We start from the raw sequence: 26,204 nt of genomic DNA, 5'->3' as shown, positions 1-26,204 counted from the left end.
CACTTGGAAGCAGCATCAGTGGAAGTTCAAACCCAGCAAAAGTCATGGGAAGTCATTTTAATCTAACTTGCTGAGTTGGAATCTGACTGCATCTGATCAAACGCCCGTTTAACACTTGGCCCACTGGGTGAAGTCAGATCGGGCAAAAGCAGGTGGCTGATCCAATCCTAGCTGTTTCCTGCCAGGCAGGTTTCATTAAAATTCCCTCCATGATCAGTGGGGAAGCATGGGAAGAGCCATAAATGATCTGAAAAGAAGAAATTGGGTCTGTTCTGTCAGCTTTGCTTTTGGGCTGTCATTTATTTCCAAAACCCTTAATTTTTAAAGAAATTGTCTGAAGATGACTCTTGAGTTACTTATTGAGTTTAGTGGCAGGGCATCAAGCTTAAGATGGTTAAAATTATTTTAAAGAAAGGCAGCCATTTCACAGCACCTGTAAACCCTGCTCACCAAGATAGGAACCAACTTTCTATTGACCTAAAAATAGTCTTATTTTCAATTAGTTTGGTGTGGGCAGTATAGTCTGTTGGGGTAAAAGCAAAATAATCCAGATGCTGGAAATCTGAAACAAAAACAGAAAATGCTGGAAAATCTCAGGTCTGACAGCATCTGTGCAGAGACAAAAAATCAAAGTTACCGTTTCGAGTCCATATGATCCTTCTTCAGAATATGTTGGGAGTGCCTTGTTCAGGCTGTGGCCTATGTGATGGCATCTGCTTGTGATGCACCGCTCAAGTTGACCATCATTTAGCTTGTGAAAAGCAGTTTGCTGTCGTCCTTGTGAGATACTTTTTCTATTTCCAGTGTCCCCAATTTATAAAAGCGTTTGAAACACTTGCACCGGAGTGAAGCCAGTACATTAGTGAAGGGTAAAAGCAAAGAACTGCGGATGCTGGAAATCCAAAACAAAAACAAAAATACCTGGAAAAACTCAGCACGTCTGGCAGCATCTGCGGAGAGGGACACAGTTTACGTTTCGAGTCCGAATGACCCTTCGACAGGTCATTCGGACTCGAAACGTAAACTGTGTCCCTCTCCGCAGATGTTGCCAGACCTGCTGAGTTTTTCCAGGTATTTTTGTTTTACATTAGTGAAGGGTCTCTGTCCTGGAAGAAGTGGTTAGGTAAAGTAGTAAATGCAGTCACTTGCTGACAATCTTGTCAAATGTGCAGAAAGGTTCATTGCATGCAGAGTATCTGCAGCTTGCAACGCACGTCAGTGTATAAAATAATAGACCGAGTACGTGTTCTCATTGTCTTATGATTTAACTGCTGGAGAACGGAATGCTTTTTATTTTGGGTATCTGGTGTTGGCACTCATAGAATTATGCAGCACAGAAAGAGGCTGTATCTATTTGGCCCATTTCACCCTTGGAAAGTGCCATACAATTAGTCCCAATCTCTCTGCTCTTTCCCCATAGTCCTGTATATGATCTTTTTCAAATATTTATTCCATTCCCTTTCAAAAGTTACTGTTGAGTCTGCCACCACAACTTTCAGACAGTGCATTCCAGATCACAAGTCAAGTGTGCATTTAAAAAAAAATCTTCTGATCTTCCCTCATGGATTAAATTGGTTCCCTGTATTCTACTGTAACTCTGCTTCTGTCCCAACCACAGAAGAATGCACTTTCTGTATCCTCAACACCAGCAGTCGATCTCTGACTAGGACAAACTAGATTGAAAACGGCCCAAATTCTTTTAATTCATCATAGGATGTGGGTGTTGCTGGGAAGGCTAGTGTTTATTGCCTGTTCCTAATCACCTTTGAGGAGAATGGGATGGTGAGCTGCCATTTTGAACCACTGCAGTTCATCTGCTTTATGTCCATCCACAGTGCTTTTGAGGGGGTGGGGCGTTCCAGGATTTTTACAACTCTTTCAGTCAGTGGAGGAGCAGTCGAATTTCTGGGTTGAATTTGAGTCCACGTACCAGAGATGAATGTCTAGGGTCCAGTCTCGATGTTTTAGCAAGTTCCTAGTTCAGGAACTTCAGTTCGCAATTATGCCAAAAGAGAGACAAACCTTGATGTGGTGCTATGTGTTAAGATAAAATGCAACAATTGCAAACAGAAGTTGGACTGTTGAGGATCTTCTGGATGCAGTTATTGGTAGCAGGTGATATCTTGGATGTGAGTTTAAAGGATTTGGCATCTATGAAGCTTTTAGATGCATTTCTGTTTGAAGCTAAATCCAACATTTTTAAACCAGATTCAGATTTTTGTCCATTGAAGGTTGGGCAATTACTTGGAAATTATCCCACTGTATAATCTTTTTACGGGAATTTGTGGAACCTCAGTCCCATGGTTGACAGTGTGTGGTAGAGGAAGCATCTAGTTCCTGTTGTCCTGTTATTCAAATATTCAGAATCTTGAAAATATTTGCTTGGCTTTTCTTAACTCGAATTTGTAACCAACATTGCTTATTTCACAATGGGCTAATGAAGGTGTGGTTCAGTTTATTATCTTCAAGGAATTTTTTGGCCATTCCTGGACAAGTTGTGAATAAGTGAAACTGCTATTCGCATTGTAAACTGGCATCAACATGTTACCAACTAAATGGGCTTTGACATGTTGATGAAAGTTAGATTTCGTATAGAACATTACAGCAGTATTTATCAATCTGTCAGATGTCTTCAGTGTTGCACAAATTATGCATTATTTCGAAGTCCAATACTTTGTATACGGCAAAATCATCTGTGTGGAGATGAATAAACGGTTCATCTGTTTGCTTTAGTTGTGTTTGTGGAGGGTGGAACTGCTTATTGCAGGGGCTGTGCCATGGCATTTTGAATATCAGCCTGAGCCAATGGGAGATGAGGCCTTGCAATTCATTTTTCTGAAATGTTAGTGTCACCTTAGGTTTGCAAAGCTTGTGACCCAGAGGTTTTTTAAGTTCTTAAGATCATAAAATAGTCTAGTTGTGTATTTGCATTTGGATAAATGGCACCATGGGAGCAGTTTTAAAACATTTTGTGACCTTTTTTTCTGTGCTTGAGGAATGTGGAGGAAGGAAAATAATCTGTCATTTTGGGCTAATGGAGGCTGTTGAGGTGGTCTGACTCCTTTTTGTTGTATCAGGCTTAAATTTGAGGAGTGCAAGTTCAGGCTTGATGTTTGTGCACTTTTTGACATGTCTTGAATGGCAGGTGTGATTTGTGGCACTTGTGATCAAGGCCACAGGAGCTTGCCTCAGCCGCTTGTTTATTATCAGAGACAGCTGTTGAACGTTAACTTGGAAATGAAAGTTATCCGGCTCCTTCAAGTCCTGCACCTGTAACTATTAACTTGGTTTGTCAGTGCTGAAGTGTAAATTAAGTCCTGCCATTATTTTCACTTCACTGGTTTAAAACTGACAATCTGTGTGTCAGATTTGTTTCATGTTTCTTGTAACATTTAAAACTGAGACTCTTGGGAGGAGCATAAGACGGGTACAGAGAGGGCTAGATGGAAAGTAAAGCTCCATCAACCAACAACTTCTACGTGCACTTATATAGTACCTTTTTAACTACTTCAAGAAGCAGACCCAGGTAAGGTACAGTATGTGTCGGGTACTAGTCAACCCAATAGTCAGCCTGGCTCGACCTGAGTGTGGATTTAAGCCTCATTCCAGGACTTTAAATGTGTAACCTTAGCAGATACTCCACTGCAGTACTGAGGGGCTGCTGTATTGTTGAACATGTTGTCCTTCAAATCAACTGTTCAAACTGAAAAGGCAAATGGGATAGTTTGACATGAGATCCTGTGGTTCTGTGAAAATTTTCATTTGTGTCCTGTCCAACATTCCTCCCTTATCCAAAACTACAAAAAACAGTAGCTGGTTAATTACCTCATTGCAGTTTGCTGAATCTTGCTGTGTACAATGGCTCAGATATGCCAATGTACTTCTAATTCATTTTATGTGATCAGTTTTAATATATAAATGCAACGTCTTTTTGCGTTTATACTATTGCAACAATTTCCTATTTCCTTGAGTATTGGAGTCATTTTGTGCAATAGAAGATGAGCTTGGGAAGAAAAATGACATCCTCTGAATTAAACATCGCTGGAACGAGAGAAGGGTACAGATGGATGTTGGACTGTTGGCCATATGACAGTGGCAGTGTCTGAGAACCTGGGAAACGGTGAAGTTACGAAATCACTACCTTGTGTCAGAGATACTTGAGTTGAGGGGAATGAAGGAAGAGCAGAGCAGCGAAAGGTGACACTTCAGTCAAGTATTACTTGGAAAATTATCTAAATGGGTTAAAGGAGCAAAGGAATCTGGAAGTACAAATGCTGCTATGCAATTCACTGAGTTGCAACACAGGTCAATAAGGCCATAACACACAAACCAAGCAGCAAGGTTTATTTCTAGAGGGATAGATTTGAAATGTAACAAGTTATGCTAAACTAACAATGAACCTTGGTTAAGCCATCAGTATTTCATTAAGCTGTGTGCATGTGCGGCCTTGCAGCTGCCTGGAAAGTATCATGCAAACCCTGTTCAGTGTTAAACACTGGGCGTGCCATGAACAATATTGAAGGGTACCGTGCAATGAATAAACTGACCACGCGTGGCAATGCAGGTTTACAGGGAACATTGGACCCGGGTTGGCAATTTTTTAACCTGTAGAGTCTTTTTTAATAACTTAGCAAAGCATCACTTTTTCTACTTGGAATAAAACATCAGTAACAAATTTACTTATAAAAATGCTTTATAATGAATGTGATCATTTGTATTCTTTTCAAATTTATTAGTGAAGTCACCTTAACAGGATTATTGCTCAATGTTCAGATCAAGGACAATTTTCCAGCCCTTAGATTCTCATGATACAAAAATTGCTTATAATAGCATTCAGAAGAATTTGTTTTCAGTTATAATGGAGACATTAATATCAAAACTATAAACCCTGATCCTTGAACCCAAGGATGTGTTTATAACCAGCGGGTAGACATATAGCCCAAACAGTTCAAACGTGATCCTGTTTTCTGTGAAGAGATAATTTGAAACCATGAAATGTGTCTTTAATAATTTTCATGTGAAAATCTAAGATTGTGTTAGCTTTTAGTTCTTTGAATTGACAGTCTTTCAATATTTGTGTTTTTTCATGAAACTGAGAACAGGCTGATAAAGATTATAAAACAAAAATAAAAATACCTGGAAAAACTCAGCAGGTCTGGCAGCATCTGCAGAGAGGAACATAGTTAACGTTTTGAGTCCGTATGACTCTTAAACAGAACTAAATAAAATTAGAAAAGAGGTGAAATATAAGCTGGTTTAAGGGGGGAGGGGTGAGACAGGTAGAGCTGGATAGAGGGCCAGTGATAGGTGGAGATAGCCAAAAGATGTCACAGGCAAAAGAACAAAGAGGTGTTGAAGGTGGTGATATTATCTAAGGAATGTGCTAATAGGTGACATTAAGGGTAGAAAGCAGGACAAGCAAGGTACAGATAGTCCTCGTGGGGGTGGGGTGGGGTGAAGGGAAGGGATCGAAATAGTCCAAAAGGTGGAGATAAAACAATGGATGGAGATACATTTAAAAATAATGGAAATAGATGGGAAAAGAAAAATCTTTATAATTATTGGGGGGAAAAAAGGGGGATCGTAAAGGGGGTGGGAATGGAGGAGAGAGTTCATGATCTAAAATTGTTGAACTCAATATTCAGTCTGGAATGCTGTAAAGTGCATAGTCGGAAGATGAGGTGGTGTACCTCCAGTTTGCGTTGAGCTTCACTGGAACAATGCAGCAAGCCAAGGACGGACATGTGGACATGAGAGCAGGGTGGAGTGTTGAAATGGCAAACGACAGGGAGGTCTGGGTAATGCTTGCGGACAGGCCGAAGGTGTTCTGCAAAGCGGTCACCCAGTCTGTGTTTGGTGTCTCCAATGTAGAGGAAACCGCATTGGGAGCAACGAATGCAGTAGACTAAGTTGAGGGAAGTGCAAGTGAAATGCTGCTTCACTTGAAAGGAGTGTTTGGGTCCTTGGACGGTGAGGAGAGAGGAAGTAAAGGGGCAGGTGTTGCACCTTCTGCGATTGCATGGAAAGGTGCTGTGGGAGGGGGTTGAGGTGTAGGGGGTGATGGAGGAGTGGACCAGGGTGTCCCGGAGGGAACGATCCCTGCGGAATGCCGCCGGGGGGAGGGGGGAGAAGTGTTTGGTGGTGGCATCATGCTGGAGTTGGCGGAAATGGAGGAGGATGATCCTTTGAATGCGGAGGCTGGTGGGCTGATAAGTGAGGACAAGGGGTACCCTATCATGGTTCTGGGAGGGAGAGGAAGGTGTGAGGGCGGATTCGCGGGAGATGGGCCGGACACGGTTGAGGGCCCTGTCAACCACCGTGGGTGGAAAACCTGAGTTAAGGAAGAAGGAAGGCATGTCAGGGGAACTGTTTTTGAAAGTGGCATCATCAGAACAGATGCAACGGAGGCGAAGGGACTGAGAGAATGGGATTGAGTCTTTACAGGAAGCGTGTTGTGAGGAGCTGTAGTCGAGGTAGCTGTGGGAGTCAGTAGGCTTGTAATTTATATGGTGGATAGTCTGTCACCAGAAATTGAGACAGAGAGGTCAAGGAAGGGAAGGGAAGTGTCAGAGATGGACCATGTGAAAATGATGGAGGGGTGGAAAATGGAAGCAAAATTAATAAATTTTTCCAGGTCCAGACGAGAGCATGAAGCAGAGCCGAAGCAATCATTGATGTACCGGAGAAAGAGTTGTGGGAGGGAGCCTGAGTAGGACTGGAACAAGGAATGTTCCACATACCCCATAAAGAGACGGGCATAGCTGGGGCCCATGTGGGCACCCATAGCCACACCTTTTATTTGGAGGAAGTGAGAGGAGTTTAGAGAGAAATTGTTCAGTGTGAGAACAAGTTCAGCCAGACGGAGGAGAGTAGTGGTGGATTGGGATTGTTCGAGGAAGAAGTGGAGAGCTTTCAGACCATCCTGGTGGGGGATGGAGGTGTAGAGGCATTGGACGTCCATGGTGAAGAGGAGGCGGTTGGGGCCAGGGAACTGGAAATTGTTGATATGATGTAGGGTGTCAGAGGAATCATGGATGTAGGTGAGAAGGGACTGGACAAGGGGAGAGAGAATGGAGTCAAAATAGCAAGAAATGAGTTCCGTGCGGCAGGAACAGGCTGACACGATCGGTCTTCCGGGCCAGTCCTGTTTGTGGATTTTGGGTAGGAGGTAGAAGCGGGCCGTCCGAGGTTGGGAGTCTATCAGGTTGGAAGCTGTGGAAGGAAGATCTCCAGAGGAGATGAGGTCAGTAACAGTCCTGGAAACAATGGCTTGATGTTCAAGTGGTGGGGTCATGGTCCAGGAGGAGGTAGGAGGAAGTGTCTGCGAGTTGACGCTCAGCCTCTGCGAGGTAGAGGTCAGTGCACCAGACAACAACAGCACCACCCTTGTCAGCATGATGCCACCACCAAACACATCCCCCCCCGGCAGGGATCGTTCCATCCAGGACACCCTGGTCCACTCCTCCATCACCCCCTACACCTCAACCCCCTCCCACGGCACCTTCCCATGCAACCGCAGAAGGTGCAACACCTGCCCCTTTACTTCCCCTCTCCTCACTGTCCAAGGACCCAAACACTTCTTTCAAGTGAAGCAGCATTTCACTTGCACTTCCCCCAATTTAGTCTACTGCATTCGTTGCTCCCAATGCGGTTTCTTCTACATTGGAGAGACCAAACCAGACTGGATGACTGCTTTGCAGAATACCTTCGGTCTGTCCGCAAGCATTACCCAGACCTCCCTGTCGTTTGCCATTTCAACACTCCACCCTGCTCTCATGCCCACATGTCCTTCCTTGGCTTGCTGCATTGTTCCAGTGAAGCTCAACGCAAACTGGAGGAACAGCACCTCATCTTCCGACTATGCACTTTACAGCCTTCCGGACTAAATATTGAGTTCAACAATTTTAGATCTTGAACACTCTCCTCCATTCCCACCCCCTTTCCGATTTTCCCCCTCCTTTTTGTTTTTTCCAATAATTTATATAGATTTTTCTTTTCCCACCTATTTCCATTATTTTTAAATGTATTTCCATCCATTGCTTTATCTCTACCTTTTAGCCTATTTCGATCCCTTCCCCCCCCCCCCACCCACCCCTACTAGGGCTATCTGTACCTTGCTCGTCCTGCTTTCTACCCTTAATTAGCACATTTCTTAGCTCATATCACCACCTTCAACACCTCTTTGTCCTTTTGTCTTTGACATCTTTTGGCTATCTCCACCTATCACTGGCCCTCTATCCAGCTCCACCTGTCCCACCTCCCCCCACCCTCCCCCAAACCAGCTTATATTTCAGCTCTTTTCTAGTTTTACTTAGTTCTATTGAAGAGTCATATGGACTCGAAACATTAACTGTGTTCCTCTCCGCAGATGCTGCCAGACCTGCTGAGTTTTTCCAGGTATTTTTATTTTTGTTTTGGATTTCCAGCGCAGTTTTTTGCTTTTATCTTAGTGATGAAGGTTATAGTTGCAAATGAGGCGTCAAGAAGCCTAATGTGGCTCCGAAGCAGCCAGTTACTGACCCCTTTTGTAGACTGCACTGGGAGTACTATTTAGAGTTCTGGTTGCCTTTATAAGAAGGATATAGAGGCACTCGGGAAGATGCAAGAAAGATTTACCCCTCATGATTTTGAACACTTCTATCAAATCTCTGTCTTCTCTCAGGAAAAGAACCCCAGCTCCTCCAGTCTGTCCAATTAAATGGTTCCAGTGCTGAGGAATTTAATTCTTGTAAAACTTTTCTGCACCCTCTCTAAAGCCTTCACCTCATTCCTAAAGTGTGGTGCCCAGAATTGGATACACCTACTCCAGTTGAGGCTGAGCCAGTATTTTATAAAGGTTCATCCTAACTTATTAGTTTTGTTCACCATGCCTCTAATTATAAAACCCAGAACCCTGTTTAATTTTTTAACCACTTTCTCAGCCTGTTCTGTTCTCACCAACAATTTGTGCACGTAGACCCCCAGGTCTTAATTGAGAAGTTTAAAATTGATGTGTTGCTAGACCAGGATCCTAAGTAGGTCAACGAGCACTGGAGTAATGGGATGAATGGGACTTACTGCAAGTTAGGACATGGGTATCATAGTTTTGGATGACTTCAAGCTTGCAGAGGGTAGAATGTGGGAACTAGAAGGAAAATGTTGGAATAATCAAGTCTAGAGGCAGCCAGCTAGCAACCAGCTCTTCACGGACTGGGAATCGAATCTGAAATCCTCCTCCTTTGAGGCTCCGATGCACATTGACTGAACTGGCCTTTTGGTCCCTATAATTGCATATTTTCTTGCCAAATGAAAATGACTTCAGCAAATATCTACCCAGCATCATCTCTGCTGTGGCTTGCAACCAAGATTGTGGTTATCTGTTCACTTGAATCAGTCAATGCAATGTGGGAGAGTGCTCAAAGTCGGGCAGCTATCAATGGTACATTTGCCAAATTAAGAAATTGAAGTGCCAGAAATCCAGCATTGATGTGAAGGCTTGGGTGAACAAGAAGTAGGACGTTGAATAAACCTGGTGAAGGCTAAACAGGCACTTGCACACCCAGCCATATAATAGTCCTCTTGATGTTCAATGACATAACTTGACAGCAATGCTGGTTCTCAAATTGTTGCTTGATAGTACAGAACTTGTGTACTGCTGAAAAAAAGAGTAATGCAGTCGAAACCTTTTGTCTTGAACTCAGGAGAGGCACAAGAATGCCAAATCTCAAAGGGAACAACAATTTATACTGCATGAGAAAAGGGTTGTTGGTTGGTTGCCATGGCGAATGCACCAGGGAACAGTTGTCCCCCAAGCTTTTGTTTGATTGAAAAAGGTGCAATGCCTGGACGTGTTCTTTTTGTTTGCAGAGGATAGGGCCCTGCGTATGAATATATGCAGCTCCTAGAAAGCGTAAATGAACCACATTGTGATCCTGACAACCTTAAATTTGTTATTAGTGGAATTCTTAGCACATTCTGTATTATTCAGTTGGTGTCGTCCAATTGTGGTATTGCATTCAACTTTGGACACTCTCTTCTGCGTTTTGCAAACGCAGGCTGGTTGAGTGTGGTTAGTAGTTTGCCTGTTGCAAACAGCTGATTCCGTGGTTGGACAGTGCTTTCAGGCTTGGGCTGATGTGTGACACAAATGTTACTTGCCAGTTAAGTGCCAGGCAATTACCATCTCCAACAAGATCGAATCTAACCAACTCCCCATGACATTCAATGGCATTACCATCACTGAATCCCCCACTATCAACATCCTGGGAGTCACCATTGACCAGAAACAGAACTGGCCGGGCCAGATAAACACTGGCTGCAAGAGCAAGCCAGAAGCTGGGAATTCTGTGGTGAGTAACTTACCACTTGGCTCCTCAAAGTCTGTTCACCATCTACAAGGCACAAGTCAGGAGTGTGATGGAATACTGTTCGCTTGTCTGGATGAGTGCAGCTCCAACAGCACTCAAGAAGCTTGACACCTCCAGGACAAAGCAGCCCACTTGATTTGGCACCCCATCCACTACCTTCAACATTCACTCCCTCAAACTGATGCACAGTGGCAGCAGTGTGTGTACCATCGACAAGATGCACTGCAGCAACTCACCAAGGCTCCTTCGGCAGCACCTTCTAAACCTGTGACCCCTACCACCTAGAAGGACAAGGGCAGCACTACCACCTTGAAGTTACCATTGAAGCCACAGTATTCTGACTTGGAACTCTATCACTGTTCCTTCACTGTAGCTGGGTCAAAATCCTAGAGCTCCCTTCCTAACAGCACTGTGGGTGTACCTACACCACATGGACTGCAGCGGTTCAAGAAGGCAGCTCACCACCACCTTCTCGAGGGCAATTAGGGATGGGCATTAAGTGCTGACCCAGCCAGCGAGGCCCACGTCCTGTTGAAGAATGGAAAAAACATCATGACTGTATCTGTTACTCAGAATCAACAATAAGTCAAATTATATTAACCTTGCACTGCTTAGCAGCCGTGGAATATTGTAATGGCTACTGCAAAAATGGCTTGGGCCGTGGGTCATTTTGGTTCAACTTATAACCTGTACGGGGCCTAGTTCCAAGTGACTAAGTGTTGATTCCCATCCTTAGGTGCAATGTGGACCACTATTTAAGTGTCTCTTAAGGTTTCAGTTATGGCTCGCTGAATAATAAGGTCCTGCTCCACAGACTTGAGTGCAAAACCTAGGCTGTTTAGGAAAAACTTGGTTTGGTTCCAAACAGCAACCTTGGCTGACTGACACTGGAGTGCGGTACTGAGGGAATGTGGCATTTTCGGAACTGAGGCAATGTCTGTGTGTGTGTCCCCCCCCCCCCGCCTCGGGCGATGGATGGAGAATGTTTCATGACACTATTCTAAGAGGAGGAGGGGACTTCTCACTGGCCTCTGGATTCAGCCCTCAACCAAATTAAAACAGTTTAAGTGATTATTTATTTCATTGTTGTTTGGAACCTTGCTGTGCACAAATTAAGTACCTTTTTTTACTTTTTTACCATATTACAAATGTCTACAAATCATTAACTGGCTATGTAGTGCTTTGGGGTATCTTGAGGTTGTGATAAGCACAATATAAATGCAATTTTTCTTTATAATTGACATTCGTATGGAGTAGTTCTGAACTATGAACCTCTTCACAATGTGTTGCTGATCTGATGAAGATCAACATTAGATCCATACTTGCGTTTTGATATATCTTTGGCAATACAGCAACTTTGGCCACATATTATTCAAAGAGTTGAAGTTAATGAGAGTGAGAACCAGGCACAAAGTAAATATGTGTAAATCTTTGTTTAATTTATAAACAGCGCCACCTGCTGCCTGCCTTTTAAACAGGAAATGGTTTAATCAGAGATCTCGCAGAAAGGTACTTTTGGATTTTTTTACATTTCATGGAATGTTAGCATTGCTGACATGGCCAGCATAGAAGGTTGTGGTGAGCCACCTTCTTGAACTGCTGTAGTCCATGTGCACATCTGCAGTGCTGTTTCGAAGGGAGTTTCAGGATTTTGACTCAGTGACACGAGAGGAACTATGATCTATTTCTAAGTCAGAATGGTGTGTGACTTGGAGGGGAGCTTGCAGTGGTGATGATTACCCCATTCATCTGCTGCCTTTGTCCTAAGTGATAGAGGTGGCAGGTTCCTTCACCATTGCTTGGCCAAAATCCTGGAACTCCCTTCCTCGCAGCACTGAGGTGTACCTGCACCAAATGGACTGCAGTGGTTCAAGAAGTCAGCTCACCACCACCTTCTCGAGGGCAATTGAGGATGGATGATGACACCTACATCCCGTGAATGAATTTTTAAAAAAAATAATTTGAGAAATGCTGTCGAATTAGTCTTAGTGAGCTATTGCAGTGCATCTTGTACACACTGCTGCCATTGTGCGTCAATGGTGGAGGGAGTGAATGTTTGTGGATGGGGTGCCAATCAAGCGGGCTGCTTTGCCCTGGACGGTGTCAAGCTTCTTGAGTGTTGTGGGAGCTGTACTCACCCAGGCAAACGGAGAGTATTCCATCACACTCCTGACTTGTGTCTTGTAGATTGTGGACAGGCTTTGGGGAGTCAGGAGATAAGTTACTTGCTGCTGGATTCCTAGCCTCTGATCTGCTCTTGTAGCCACAGTATTTATTTGGCTGGTCCAGTTCAGCTTCTGGTCAATGGTAATGCCCAGGATGTTAATAGTGGGGGACTCAGTGATGGTAATGCCATTGAACCTCAAGGGGAGATGGTTGGATTCTCTCTTGATGGAGATGGTCATTGCCTGTCACGTGTGGTGCAAATGTTACTTGCCACTTGTAGCTCAAGCCGAGATATTGTTAGGTCTTGCTTCAGTATCTGAGGAGCTGTGAATAGAACTTAACACTGTGTAGTCATCAGTGAACATCCCCACTTCTGATCTTATGATGGAAGGAAGGTCATTGATGGAGCAGCTGAAGGTGATTGGGCCGAGGACACAACCCTGAGGAACCCCTGCAGTGATGTCCTGGGACTGAGACGATTGACCTTCAACAACCACAACCATCTTCCTTTGTGCTAGGTATGACTCCAACCAGTGGAGCATTCTCCCCTGAATCCCATTGACCTCAGTTTTGCTCGGGCTCCTTAATGTCAAGGGCAGTCACACTTGCCTCACCTTTTGGAGTTCAACTCTTCTGCCCTGGACCAAGGCTGTAATGAGTTCAGGAGGCATATGACCTTGGCAGAACCCAAACTGACCATCAGTGAGCAGGTTATTGCTGAGTAAGTGTTGGGATCCATAGTCAATGTTGAGGACTCCCATGGCAATTCCCTTCTGACTGTATACCACTGTATTGTCACGTCTGGGTGTGTCTGTCCTGCTGGTTGAACAGGACATGTCCAAGGAAGCTGCCTAGGACTTTGACTGTAAGGTATGATTCTGGGAGTATCAGTATGGCAGGCTATTGCTTTAATAGTCTTTGGGAAGGCTCTCCTAATTTGTGCGCAGATGTTCGTAAGGAATACTTTACAGGATTGACCTGGAAAGCTATGCATTGTCGTTTCTGGTGTCTGGGTAGAGGTCAAATGGCTTGTCAGGTTTTATTCTTTTTCAACTTTTCAGCCATGGTTTGGTACAACTCAATGGCTTGCCATTTAAGAGTCAATCATGTTGCTGTCACATGTAAGCCAGATTGTGTAAGGACAGCAAATTTCTTTTTCTAAAGGACATTAGTGAACCAGATGGATTTTTATGACAATTGGATAGTTTCATGGTCACCATTGCTAATGGGATGAGTTGATTGTGACTGCCTTGATATCAAGGCAGCCCAAGTGTGACATCAATTAAAACTGGAGTCAATGAGAATCAAGGGGGGAAAACTCACTGCTGATTGGAGTCATACCTAGGGAGATGGTTGTGGATGTTGGAGGTCAGTCATCTCAGTTCCAGGACATCACTGCAGCAGTTCCTCGGCCCAACCATCTTCAGCTGCTTCATCCATGACCTTTCCTCCTGAACCCTCCACTATCATTATGTTGGGGGTTAGCAAGGCTAGCCATATAAAGACTGTGGCAACAAGGGCAGCTGAGGCTAGAAATCCTGCAGTGAGTAACTCCGCTCTTGACTCCCCAAAGCCTGTCCACCATCTACAAGGCACAAATTAGGAGTGTGATAGAATGCTCTCCACTTGCCTGGATGAGTGCAGCTTCCACAACACTCAAGAAGCTGGACACCATCCAGGACAAAGCAGCCCACTTGATTGGCACCACATCCACAAACATTCACTCCCTCCACCATCGACCCACAATGGCAGCAGTGGGTACCATCTACAAGATGCGCTATCAAGACTCCTCAGATGGCACATTCCAAACCCATGACAACTACCAGCTAGATGGACAAGGGAAGCTGACACATGGGAACACCACCACAGGGAACTTCCCCTCCAAGCCACTCACCATCCTGACTTTAAACTGTATCGCCATCATTCAGTGTCGCTGTGTCAAAATCCTGGGATTCTCTCCCAACCAGCAATGTGGGTGTACCTACACCACATGGACTGCAGCGGTTCAAGAAGGCAGCTCACCACCACCTTCTCAGGGGTAATTAAGGATGGGCAATAAATGCCGGCCTAGCCAGCGACACCCACTTCCCATGAATTAATTTTGTTTTAAAACTTGCCTTTTAATTTCAAATTTATTAGTTAGTTGAGTTTAAATTCTGTCAGCTGCCATAGTGAGGTTTGAACTTGTGCCCGGGCCATTCACCTGGGCCTGGATTACCAGTCGAGGGACATTACCACTACAACACTGTTCCCTTATAGAATCATAGAATGGTTAACAGCACAGAAGGCGGCCATTCAGCCCATTGAGTCTGAAAAAGCCATTTGTCCTGTCCCAATCCAAGGCCCTCTAGCCCTGCAATTTTAGTTTCTTGTCAGATGTTTATCCAATTCCCTTTTGAAAGCCATGAATGAATCTGCCTCCACCAGCCTCTCAAGCAGAGCATTCCAGATCCTAACCACCCACTTGAAAAGAAGAATTTCCCTCATGTCCTTGTTGGTTGTTTTGCCGGTCACTTTAAACTGTGTGCTCTGGTTCTCGAACCTTCTACCAGGAGCATTTTCTCTGTCCAGACCCCTCATGAATTTGAACGTCACGATGAAATCTCCTCTTAACCTTGATACAAGCGAACGAGTTCATTATAACGAAAGGTCATAAACTTGAAACGCTAACTCTGTTTCCCTCTCCCACAGAAGCTGCAAAACCTGTTAAGTATTTCCGGCATTTTCTCTCTTTACTCCCCTCATTCTTTTCCAAGGAATACAACCCCAACTTCTCCAATCTAGCCATATAAATTAAGTCCTCAACCCTTTATTTTATTTTAAATTGCCATTATTTATTCTTCCTAACAAAATGTATCACTTCACAGTTTGCTGCATTAAGTTTCTTCTTGTGCACCTGGCCCACCCATTCCACTGCCCTGTCTGTGTCCTCCTTGAAGTCTGTCACTATCCTCAGTTCACAATGTTTTGTCATCTCATTTTTAATAGATTTTTGTATCTCACACTTGCACCCTCCACCCAGACAGACATTTCACCAGATGCTGGGTAAAACTTAGCAACTCCATCGGGATCACTTGCAACTGAGGTCTTTTGCTGATTTTTAACATGGATTGAATGCAAGATTAATTCTCTCGAAACCGAGTGGTTTGCTGAAGTCACGTATCAACTCACACTGAGTAAAAGCAGCAGCTATCCTCCTCTGAAGGAAATTAGAGAAGCAGCTGGATTTTAGACCAATCTACAGCTTCATTGTTTGATGAAATCTAGATTTTTTTTGTCAATGTGTGTTTTGTGTGGAGCCATGGTAATTTCGCACCTATGGGGTGACCTCTGGTTGACTGGAGATTGTAACGTTTAAGGCACAGAACGTACCCAGCCTGGATATATCAAATTCTGATAGGGACAGGGGGGAAACCCTGTTGAGAGATATTAATATATCTCAATCAGTTCAAGGGTCAGTCAGTTGAGATCGGGTGAAGAGGAAGGTCGGCTCTGCGCAGCTCAAGTGCTGCTGTTAGCCCTGAGCTCCTGAGGAGGGCTGTGGCTCAGAGAAGCCCGGGAGGCGTTGGTAGCTTGATGCTGCTGAGCGTTGGGCTCAGGGAGGCCCGGGGCAGTGGTGCTTTGCCCTGAGCTGCTGATGTGCTATGACCGTGTTGGTGATTCGTTGATAGCCCTGTGAAGTTGGCTGTTGGGGCATAGACGAGCCTGTCAGTTGCTTGTATCTGTAAGCAGTGATATCTGCCAGAGAGGTAGCATCGTGATGGTGATTAGATACTAGAGTGCAGCCTTACAAATCCAACGGGACACAGTCTCTGGAGAAGAGATTGAGCAACTGGGAGGTGAGCAGTCATTGGGGGCAGTCTGAGTTGGAGTTGCTGTTGAGGGAAATCACTGGCTAGATCCTTGAAAAATAGGAGTTGTATTCCCTCATGAGGAAGCCCGAGTTTTAAAACATTTTTGTGTGACACAGTAATAACTGACTTCTGGGTGGGTAGCTGAGAAAATTTGTGGGGTCTGTCATTTTGTATGCAGTTTGTGAGGTGTTTGACCACAGTTTTCCTGTCAATTCAAGTTTACCTCATGTTCAATCTGTATGCTAGAGTATAAGATAGTATGGACTGTTTGCTTTGTTGACTCGAATGGAAAAAATTCTCTTGGAATCTTGTGGCTTTATCCTCTTAGTAACTGGGATATCAAATCTTGACCACTTCAACAAAGAAAAGTGTACAAGTCCCTAATCGGATTGTAATGAAATTTGGGAGCCTTGTCCAGGATCATATCAAAATTTGAATGCCTGGCCTGGGATTTTAACAGTGGTCACTTTTACTGACACCAATACAAATTTATTTCTAGATTTTTCAAACCTCGTGCTCTGTGTTATTGGTTTAATAGCTTAACCAACACATGATGTAACCATTACATCAAAACACCTTTTGAAATTGGAGATTTTGGGTTCCCTTCCTTTCCTGCAAGTACTGGGGCACATTTCATGAACTCTGTTCGAGTAGCTATTGGTCATGCAAGAGCCTCTTGGCAGAGTGTTTAACTCTGAGGCATCACAGTCATGCTGATAGCACACTGTCCTCTTCCTGGGGTCCAAGTATGCCTTTCCAGCAGTGATTAAAATTAAAAGTGAGCACACGCTGTCTTGAACCACTAGGTGCACCGAAGATCACATGCACAGCCTTGAGTGTCGTTGCAACATAATTTTGACAAAATTTGTCTGAACACTGGGAACGAAGCATAACGTGTGGATGAGAAACAGAGTTAACATTTCAGGTGGATAACCTTTCATCAGAATTGAGTTCTCAGAGCTCAAATACACATGCTGTGTATTTCCACGATTTTCTGTTTTTTATTTTAGATTTCCAGTCTAAACACTTTTGCTTTTGTGTTATCAGGAAACTAAGCAGATTTATTCAAGAGTTAATTTGATTTGTGCACTGTAAATGGTGCGAGCAGCTTTGCTGTAATGGAGGTGCCATTGTCTTGTCTTGCAGTTCGTTCTTTTGGTACTGAGGATAGGCCTACAGATAGACCAATACCACCGCGTGATGAAGTGTTTGAGTACATCATATTCCGGGGCAGTGATATCAAAGACCTCACAGTGTGTGAGCCGCCAAAGCCTCAGTGTTCTCTGCCCCAGGATCCTGCTATTGTTCAGGTGAGTGAAGTGACTTGTTGGGGCGATGCAGCTGCTGTGTTCCAGACTGAGATCAATGACTTCTGGTGGGTGGTTACTGTTTTCTTGGGTTCCTGTTCCCACTGGCTGTGTACTTGCTCCCACTAAAACGTGAGAGCCAGCAGCTGAGGACTAAATTGGGCAAATAAACCCACTAACACCCACATGAAAATGGTCCTGTTGGGAGAGAAATTCTCACGGTCTACCCCAGCAAGGAGCCAGTGGCTTTAGGATTAGTAGGCAGTACCAGCCCTCTTTGTTCTTGAGGTGAGTCTGTGCAGTGAGTGCTGGCAGGCTCTTTCGTCAGATGGTGCATTATAGGCAAGTCCATCCCTTTACCGCTTTACAGTCACTGCAGGAGCATTAACTTGCCCCATCACATAGAGCAAGCAACCAGCTTTCACCAGTTCCTACACCATGCTTTAGATTGGAATCCAAGTGAAGTCTGGAGCATTTTTTTAGGCAGTGTGGAAACTGCACTGGTGTGCTTCTGGTAGATGTCACTGGACAGTGAGAAGTAGGTTACTCTGTTCTCCTCTACTCCTTCCCCCTCCATCCCACTTCTCTCAGCCAACTGAGGCTATTTATCAGAGTTTAAAATGTTAGGAAAGCCTTGTTGAGATATTTCAGGCTGTCGGTCATGATTGTGTCCATGATGACAGCTATATGCCATTTAGTAATATGAAGAAACTTTTTTTGGTGCAAGGACCAAATGTAGTTTGAGATCCACCACTTAAAATACTGCATTCCAATACAAGCCCACAAGTATATGAGGTCAGTACTCGTTATATTTGGGGTAATGGTTGTTTAGTTTGTGGGATGCATAAGTTTTTTTAAAAGTGTATGGTAATCCATGAGTGGAGGCAGTAAAAATACATATGGCAAAAGTCATCACAAACTGGCCTGGCATACTTGAGGCCAGATATACCATCTACTGTACCACCCTGGCTCGAGTCAGCAAAAGTAGTAATGGGTTTGAGATTGAATTTTGGTCCTTCCTCGCCTCTGTAGCTCAGTTTCACAGTGGGGATTATATTACTCTGATTTTTAACTTCCACATCTCTGTGAAATGTTGGTTATACAGATCAGCAACTGCATCAGTGCCATCTTGAGGCATCACTGGATGCAGCATCAATGCAGGAGCCAAATTCAGGGACAAATATCTTTGTTTTTGTTGCTTTAAATTTAGTGAATTTGATATATCTAATGGAAACCCATTAAATTTGTGCCTTTCATATTTATTCCTTAATTGATGTTGAATGCAGTGGAAGAAACAAAATGTGGAAACACACTAGATCTCAAGTTATTTCAGCAGAGTACTTTTATAGATTTGTCCCCCTCTAACTTAGCTCATCTGTGAATTTTTAAGTGGTGAGTTTTCTGTTTCGTTTGAGACTGATACGGGGTTGGAGGGGTGCTGTGCCTTCATTATAACTTAAATAACTCTGTTGAATCTCACCTTCGTGTTGGGTCATGATTGCATTAAGGGTTCTCAGCCTGAAGTTAGAACTGGTCCAGACTAAAGGGATGACTGGTGGTTTCTCGGAGGGTCACTGATTTAAGATTTGCATGAAAAAAAGGTTCCAATTCTAGACAATGATTTCCAAAAAAACTGGTTAGAAAAGTCCTAGAATCTCATCGGAACACATTAGAGTTTTTGATATATTCACTTACATTAGCACAGTGGCCCTATTCAGAGTTTGTGAAAATGGGAGATTTGGGTTAAAACGTGGCTTTCTTTCCTCTTCATCTCCCATTCATTCTCTTTCGCCCTCTCACTCTAACAGAACAACTTCTCTGCAATATAGTTTGATAGACATCAGTCGGCATCCAGTAGCTCTTCGTAGGAGCCATTCATAGAATTATGTAGAATACGCAGCAACAGGTCACTCAACCCAGCAGGTCCATTATCCACACAAGTATCCTCCCATCCCACCCTGCCCCCTCATCTCAACCCATCAACTTAACCTATTCCATTCTCCCTCGTGCGTTTACTTAGCTTCCCCTTAAACGCTTCTTTGCCTCAACCACGCCAAATGGCAACACACAAGTTTCACTTTCTGGATTAAGAAATTTTATCTTGAGTTCCTTAACTGATTTAATAGTGACTTATATTAATAATCCCTAGTTTTGGTTTCTCCCATAGGGTAGATGTATCAAATCACATCATAATCTTAAAAATCTGTTATTTCACTCCTCAGTCTTTTTTCCTAGACAAGCATTGTGCTTCAGATTTTTTTGCTGTACCTCCTGGGTGTTCAATAATTTTAGTTAAGATTTGTGTGGTGACTGACCTCAGCTAGGGTTGTGGCAAGTATGCTAACATAGAAACAGAAAATTTGTGGCACAGAAGGAGGCCAATTGGCCCATTATCAATATAGTAACCAAAAAAATCCAACAGTAAATTCAGAAGAAACTTCTTCAACCAGAGTGGTAAGAATGTGGGACTCATTAAACAGGCAGTGCTTGAAGACCATAATACATAGGAGCGGAAGTAGGCCATTTGGCCCATTGATCTGCTCTGCCATTCGAAGAGATCATGGCTGATCTGATAACCCTCAAACTGACTTCCCTGCCTTTTTCCCCATAGCCCTTGATTCCCTTACTAATTAAAAACCTGTCTATCTCAGCCTTGAATATGCCTAACAACCCAGCCTCTATAGCCCTCTGCGGTAAAGAATTCCACAGATTCGCTACTCTCAGGAGAAGAAATTCCTCCTCATCTCTGTTTTAAATGGGTGCCCCCTTACTCTGAGATTATGCCCTCTGGTCCTGGACTCTCCCACAAGGGGAAGCAACCTCTCAGCATCTACCCTGTCAAGCCCCCTAACAATCTTATATGTTTCAATAAGCTCATTCTTCTAAACTCCAGTGAGTACAGGCCCAACCTAAACGACCTCTCCTCATAAGAAAATCCTTCCATACCCAGGATCAACCTAGTGAACCTTCTCTGGATTGCCCCCAATGCTGGTATATCTTTCCTTAGATAGGGGGACCAAAACTGTTCACAGTATTCTAGGTGTGGTCTAACTAGTGCCTTGTATAGCTTTAGCAAGACTTCCCTATTTTTATACTCCATTCCCTTTGAAATAAAGGCCAACATTCCATTTGCCTTCCCTATTACCTGCTGAACTTGTATGCTAGCTTTTTGGGATTCATGCATGAGGACTCCTAAATCCCTTTGTGCTGCAGCTTTCTGCAGTCTTTCTCCATTTAAATAATATTCAGCTCCTCTATTCTTCCTGCCAAAGTGCATAACCTCACGTTTTTCCCACATTTTATTCCATCTGCCAAGCTTTTGCCCACTCACTTAACTTGTCTATATCCTTCTGTAAACTCTGTGTCATCCTCACCACTTGCCTTTCCACCTATTTTTGTGTCATGTGTAAACTTGGCGATAGTACATTCATTTCCCTCATCCAAGTCATTAATATATATTGTAAATAATTGTGGCCCAGCACTGATCTCTGTGGCACTCACTACTTACAGGTTGCCATCCTGAAAATGTCCCCCTTATCCCGACTCTGTCTTCTATTAGTTATCCAATCCTGTATCCATGTTAATATACTACCCCCAACACCATGGGCTCTTGTCTATTGTGCGGTACCTTATTGAATGCTTTTTGGAAATCCAAATACATTACATCTACTGGTTCCCCTTTATCTATCCTACTCGTTACCTCCTCAAAGAATTCTAATAAATTTGTTTGGCATAAATTCCCCTTCATGAAGCCATGTTGACTCTGCTTGATTATATTATGTATATCTAAATGCTCTGCTATTACACCCTTTTATATTAGAATAGTATAGGTACATTTAAGGGGAAACGAGACAAGCTTATGAGGGAGAAGGAAATAAATGGCTACAAAGGTAGATTTAGATGAGAAATGATTGGGAGGAAGCTCGAATGTAGCATAAACAACCAGCACAAATTGGTTAAGCTGTCTCTGTGCCGTATATCCCGTGTAATCCTATGCGTGGCTGATAAAGAACTATCCAGCCCTATCCCACTTTCAAGTCTTGCTCCATGGCTATGTGGGTTATTGTATATCCAAGTATTTTTTACTTCTGTAAATGAAGGTGTGTAGAGATGATGTTTTTGTTCCTGTTACACTGTTTGTCTGTAAACAGCAGCCCATAACTTCTGGGCTCCCCACTATCGGATTTGGGGGGTATCCCAACGATGCGATCCCTCTGGCAAGTTCCCAGGTAAGGGCTTGCATGGCAATTGCCCCGAAGTGCAAACTTCCTCTGGACAGTTGCGCTGGGAACCATCTAAAAATGCAATTTAAATCACAAACTTCGGATGATTCCGCTGGGGTTATACCAATAGTTACCCAGAAAAAGTTAGAAGAATTAAAACCTCTTCTAACTTCTGGGTAACTATTGTAAAGGTCCAGGCTGACCCACGGGACTCCCACACACCCATGGGAGTCCCCCCTCCCCACCACCGACCCTGGACCCACCCCTGGCTTTGGGAAAACCCACCCCAACCCGCCGGATTTCAATTAAACTTGGTGCTCAGAGTATAACCCAAGGAAAAACTGATTAGTTTTTGGATCCAGGAACTTTTTTGAAGGATCTGTTAACATTGGTTTTAGGGTGAATTGCCTTTTTTTTTAGAATGTTGCTAGTTGCTTGATTTTGAATGTTATGGATTGTCTCAGCTGCTGTGGTGGAATTTTTCACAGCTGTCAAAATGTGAGCAGGGTTTTCGGAGCAGGTTGTTGGACATGGATTGGCTTGAAGCCGCCTCCATGAGATGGAGGCTCTTATTGGAAAGATTTCTTTTTTCAGATTTGTAGGTAACAGAGTACCAATCAGACAGGGTAAAGCCTGAAGGAAGAGCTACATAATTGTAGTAATGAGTTAACACAGCATGGCAGAGGTATATGCCCCACTGCATGCCCTCTTCTCTTATTTTAAATGCAATGAGGGTTTTGGCCTCTACCATCCTTTTTCAGGTGGTGAGCTCCAGGCCCCCCCCACCCCTTATGGGCGTAAAAGTTTCCCCTGAGCTCACCTTTAATCCTTCTCAAAATTACTTAAAAACTATGCCCCCTGATTATTGACTGTTAAACTTCTGACAGCTGGTAGGTGAAGGCGGAGACCAAAAGTCAATTTATACTCAATTTTAGATTTATTCATAAAGTGAAACATAACAAATGTATAGCTCCTAACTCTCCAGCCCACCATCTGAACATACTCTTTGAGTACAACAGTTAAACAAATAAACTAATGAACCACCCCTTAAAGGGACACAAATAAAAATACAGAACCTTTCAGGGAAACTTGACAAATTAAATTAGAGTAACGTTTTGGGGGCGCAGGCAATGCATCCCAGCCCCTGCAGCACCCCAAGGTTGTGGAAGGCTTCAAGCATTCCAGTGGACACTGCAAGTTCCCTCTCCAAGGACACCCAAGCACAGAGGTAGCCACGAAAGAGACCCTGACGACCCTTTCAACTGCCCGCTGCCTGGACTTATTAATGGCCACCAAGGCCAGGCGCAGGAGCAGGCTAGCTAGGAGGTCTTCTGATCTGCTCATCCCTCTCTGCACCAAGTGGCCAAGATAAGGAGCGTGGAGCTGAAGTGCAAACAAAACTTGAGGAGCAGCCCCCTTAGATGATGAAATGGGGGCTGCAACCTTGCATATCTTTTGAAAATATGGAACACTGACTCCTCCAGGCTGCAGAAATTACAGGTGACCTGGGAGTCCATAAACCATCTTCATCTCGTGATGCACGGGACTGCTGCATGCAATGCCCTCCATGCCAAATCCCCAGAGGACTTGCATGTAGAGATCTTCCCACTGGGGTTCCTAGCCACCTCTGGATGGCAAGACTGCCACAGTGTGTTCAGGTGATTGACGAAGGCAAGGAAGTGGAGGATGTACAGCAGCAGCCCATACAGGAAGCTGCACTGGGCAGAATGGAATGGTACACAGGGAATTTCCGCGAGATGGCTCAAATTGTCAGGCTGGGGTTCTCGAGTGACGTTTCGGGACCTGGGGCCAATGTGAAATTCCCGTTTCGACGACACAAGTGCAGTTGGAGCGGAGTACCACGTTTTTAAGGTTGTGGATGGCTTTGACTGTGAGCTGGATGTTTATAGACGCATGACACAAATTCTTATGGTAGCACTAAAATAACAAACAGAAACTGCTGCATCTTCTCAATTTTGGCAGCATCTGTGGAGAGCAAAACAGATTTAATATTTCAATGTCCAAAGGTGTTTATGCAGAATAAAGGGCAGTTTAGTTGGAAAGCAAAAACGAGATACGGACCGGCACATGGCAATAAAAAAATCAAAATGGAGGACAGAATTCCTGGTCTGAATTTGTTGAACTCAATGTTGAGTCCAGAAGGCTGTCAGGTACCTAATTGGTAGATGAGGTGCTGTTCCTCCAGCTTGCATTGTGCTTCACTGGAATATTGCAGCAGGCCAAGGACAGAAAGGTGAACGTGAGAGCAAGATGGTGAATTGAAATTGAAAGCAACCAGAAGGTCAGGGTCATGCTTGTAGACTGATCGGAGGTGTTCCGTGAGGCAGTCACCCAGTCTGCATTTGGTCTCCGCAATATAGAGAAGACTGCGTTGTGAGCAGTGAACACAGTGGACCAAATTGAGAAGTACAAGTAAATTGGTGCTTCACCTGGCAGGAGTGTTTTGAGACCTAGACAGTGAGGAGAGAGATGGTAAAGAGGGATGAGGTGTTGGGCGTGATGGAGGAGTGGACCATGGTGTCAGAGAGGGAACGGCCCCTTCGAAATGCTGAATGGCGAGGGGACGGGAGTTTGTGTTTGGTGGTGGTGTCATGCAGGTGGTGGTGGAAAAGGCAGAGGATGATCCTTTGAATACGGAGGTTGTTGGGGTGGAAAGTGAGGATAATAGGAACCTTGTTGTGGTTCTGGGAGGGGAAGGGGTGCGGGCATAAGTACGGGAAATGGGTTGGACACGGTTGAGGCCCCTGTCAACCACACAATAAAAGCCAAATACTGCGGATACTGGAGATCTGAAATAAAAATGAGAACTGTCAGCATTACATTGGCTGTCTGAATTTCTCTGCTCCCCTCATCCATTCTAACCTGCCTCCCTCTAAACTTGCTGCACTCCATTCTCTCTGGTCTAACCCTGACTTTATCAAATCTGCTGACAAGGATGGTGCTGTTGTTGCCATACCAACCTCTACCTTGCAGTGACTGAGTGCCAACTCTCAGAAACTACTACTTGTCTCTCCATGACCCCACCACTGAGCATCAAGCTGTTGCTTCCAGGATTGTCACTGACCTCATCCCCTTCTGGAGATCTTCCATCCTCAGCCTCCAAGCTGATAGTCCCCCAAACGCTGCACAGCCTGCTTCTACCTCCTTCCCAAAATCCACTAACAGGACAGCCTGTTGCTGCCCCACTGAATTTATTTCTTTCTATGGGGGCCTCACTCACAGATCTTCCAGTACATTGATGACTTAATTGGTGCCACTTTCTGCTCTTGTACAGAACTGGAAAAAAGCATTAGTTTTGCTTCCAATCTCCACCCTTCCCTCTCAATCTCGTGGTCCAGCTCCAACACTTCCCTTCCTTGACTCCATTTCTGAGGATAGACTGTCCGCTAATATTTGTTACAAGCCCACTGACTCCCACAGCTATCTTGACGATTCCCTGCTTCCTGTAAGGGCTCCATTTCCATTCTCCCAGTTTCTCGGTCTCATCTGTTCTAATGATGCTGCTTTCTACAACAGCGCTTCTGTATGTCTTCCTTTTCCTTAACTGAGGATCTCTCCCTCCACCCCCCCCAACCCCATTATGGTTCACAGACTCCTCAACTGTGCCTGACTCATTTCCTGTGCTGTTGCCCTCACCTCTCCCCTCCCTCCCCGAACCATAATAGGGTTCCCCTTATCCTCACTTTACACCCCACCAGTCTCCGTTTTCAAAGGATCATCCTTCACCATAACTGCCAGCTTCAGCATGATGCCGCCACCTTGCACATCTTTCCCTCCCCTCCCCTATCAGTATCCTGAAGGGACCGTTCCCTCCATGATGCCTGGTCCACTTCTCTATCACCTTCCAATACCTCATCCCCTTCCTATGGCACCTTCCCTGACAATCGCAGGAGGTGTAATACCTCCCCTGTCCTCACTGTCCAGGTCCAGCGTAAAACCATCACGTGTCTACGACTCTCCACTTCGGAAATAGTCACATTGGACTTTAAACATTAACTCTGTTTCTCTCTCCACAGGGACCACCAGTACTTATGGGTATCCTTATGGCAGCATCCAGCCTGCTCCTCCGCCATCCAGCTCATCCCTGACTCTGATCACCCCAGCAGCCTGATCCCCCTCTTTCATCAGCCACATGAACCTGTACTGATGGAGGTGTGCGGATTCCTGAGCAGCATCTCTCTGACGATAGCCGCTACTCCTGACAGGAGAGAGCTCTCCTGGGAGGCACCCTTGTTCCAGACTTTGATCAGCTCCTGTTAAAAGACAGGAAACTCCTGCAAGGAAGCA

At 44.4% G+C, this 26,204-nt stretch overlaps 1 protein-coding gene across 2 annotated transcripts in view; it reads left to right on the top strand.

Annotated features, from left to right (window-relative positions):
* lsm14ab (LSM14A mRNA processing body assembly factor b) overlaps window positions 1-26,204 on the top strand; it is a 90,754-nt gene that overhangs the window by 28,497 nt on the left and 36,053 nt on the right. For both annotated transcript variants that reach the window (XM_078544690.1, XM_078544691.1), the window contains exon 2: window positions 17,513-17,676. In XM_078544690.1, the coding sequence (XP_078400816.1) occupies window positions 17,513-17,676 (164 nt within the window). The remainder of the gene's footprint in view (window positions 1-17,512; window positions 17,677-26,204) is intronic.

Source organism: Cetorhinus maximus, chromosome 6 (genome assembly GCF_964194155.1).
Source record: "Cetorhinus maximus chromosome 6, sCetMax3.hap1.1, whole genome shotgun sequence".
Classification (NCBI taxonomy): domain Eukaryota; kingdom Metazoa; phylum Chordata; class Chondrichthyes; order Lamniformes; family Cetorhinidae; genus Cetorhinus; species Cetorhinus maximus.
The sequence above is the reverse complement of the archived record's forward strand: the minus strand, read 5'-3'. Positions and strand labels throughout refer to the sequence as shown.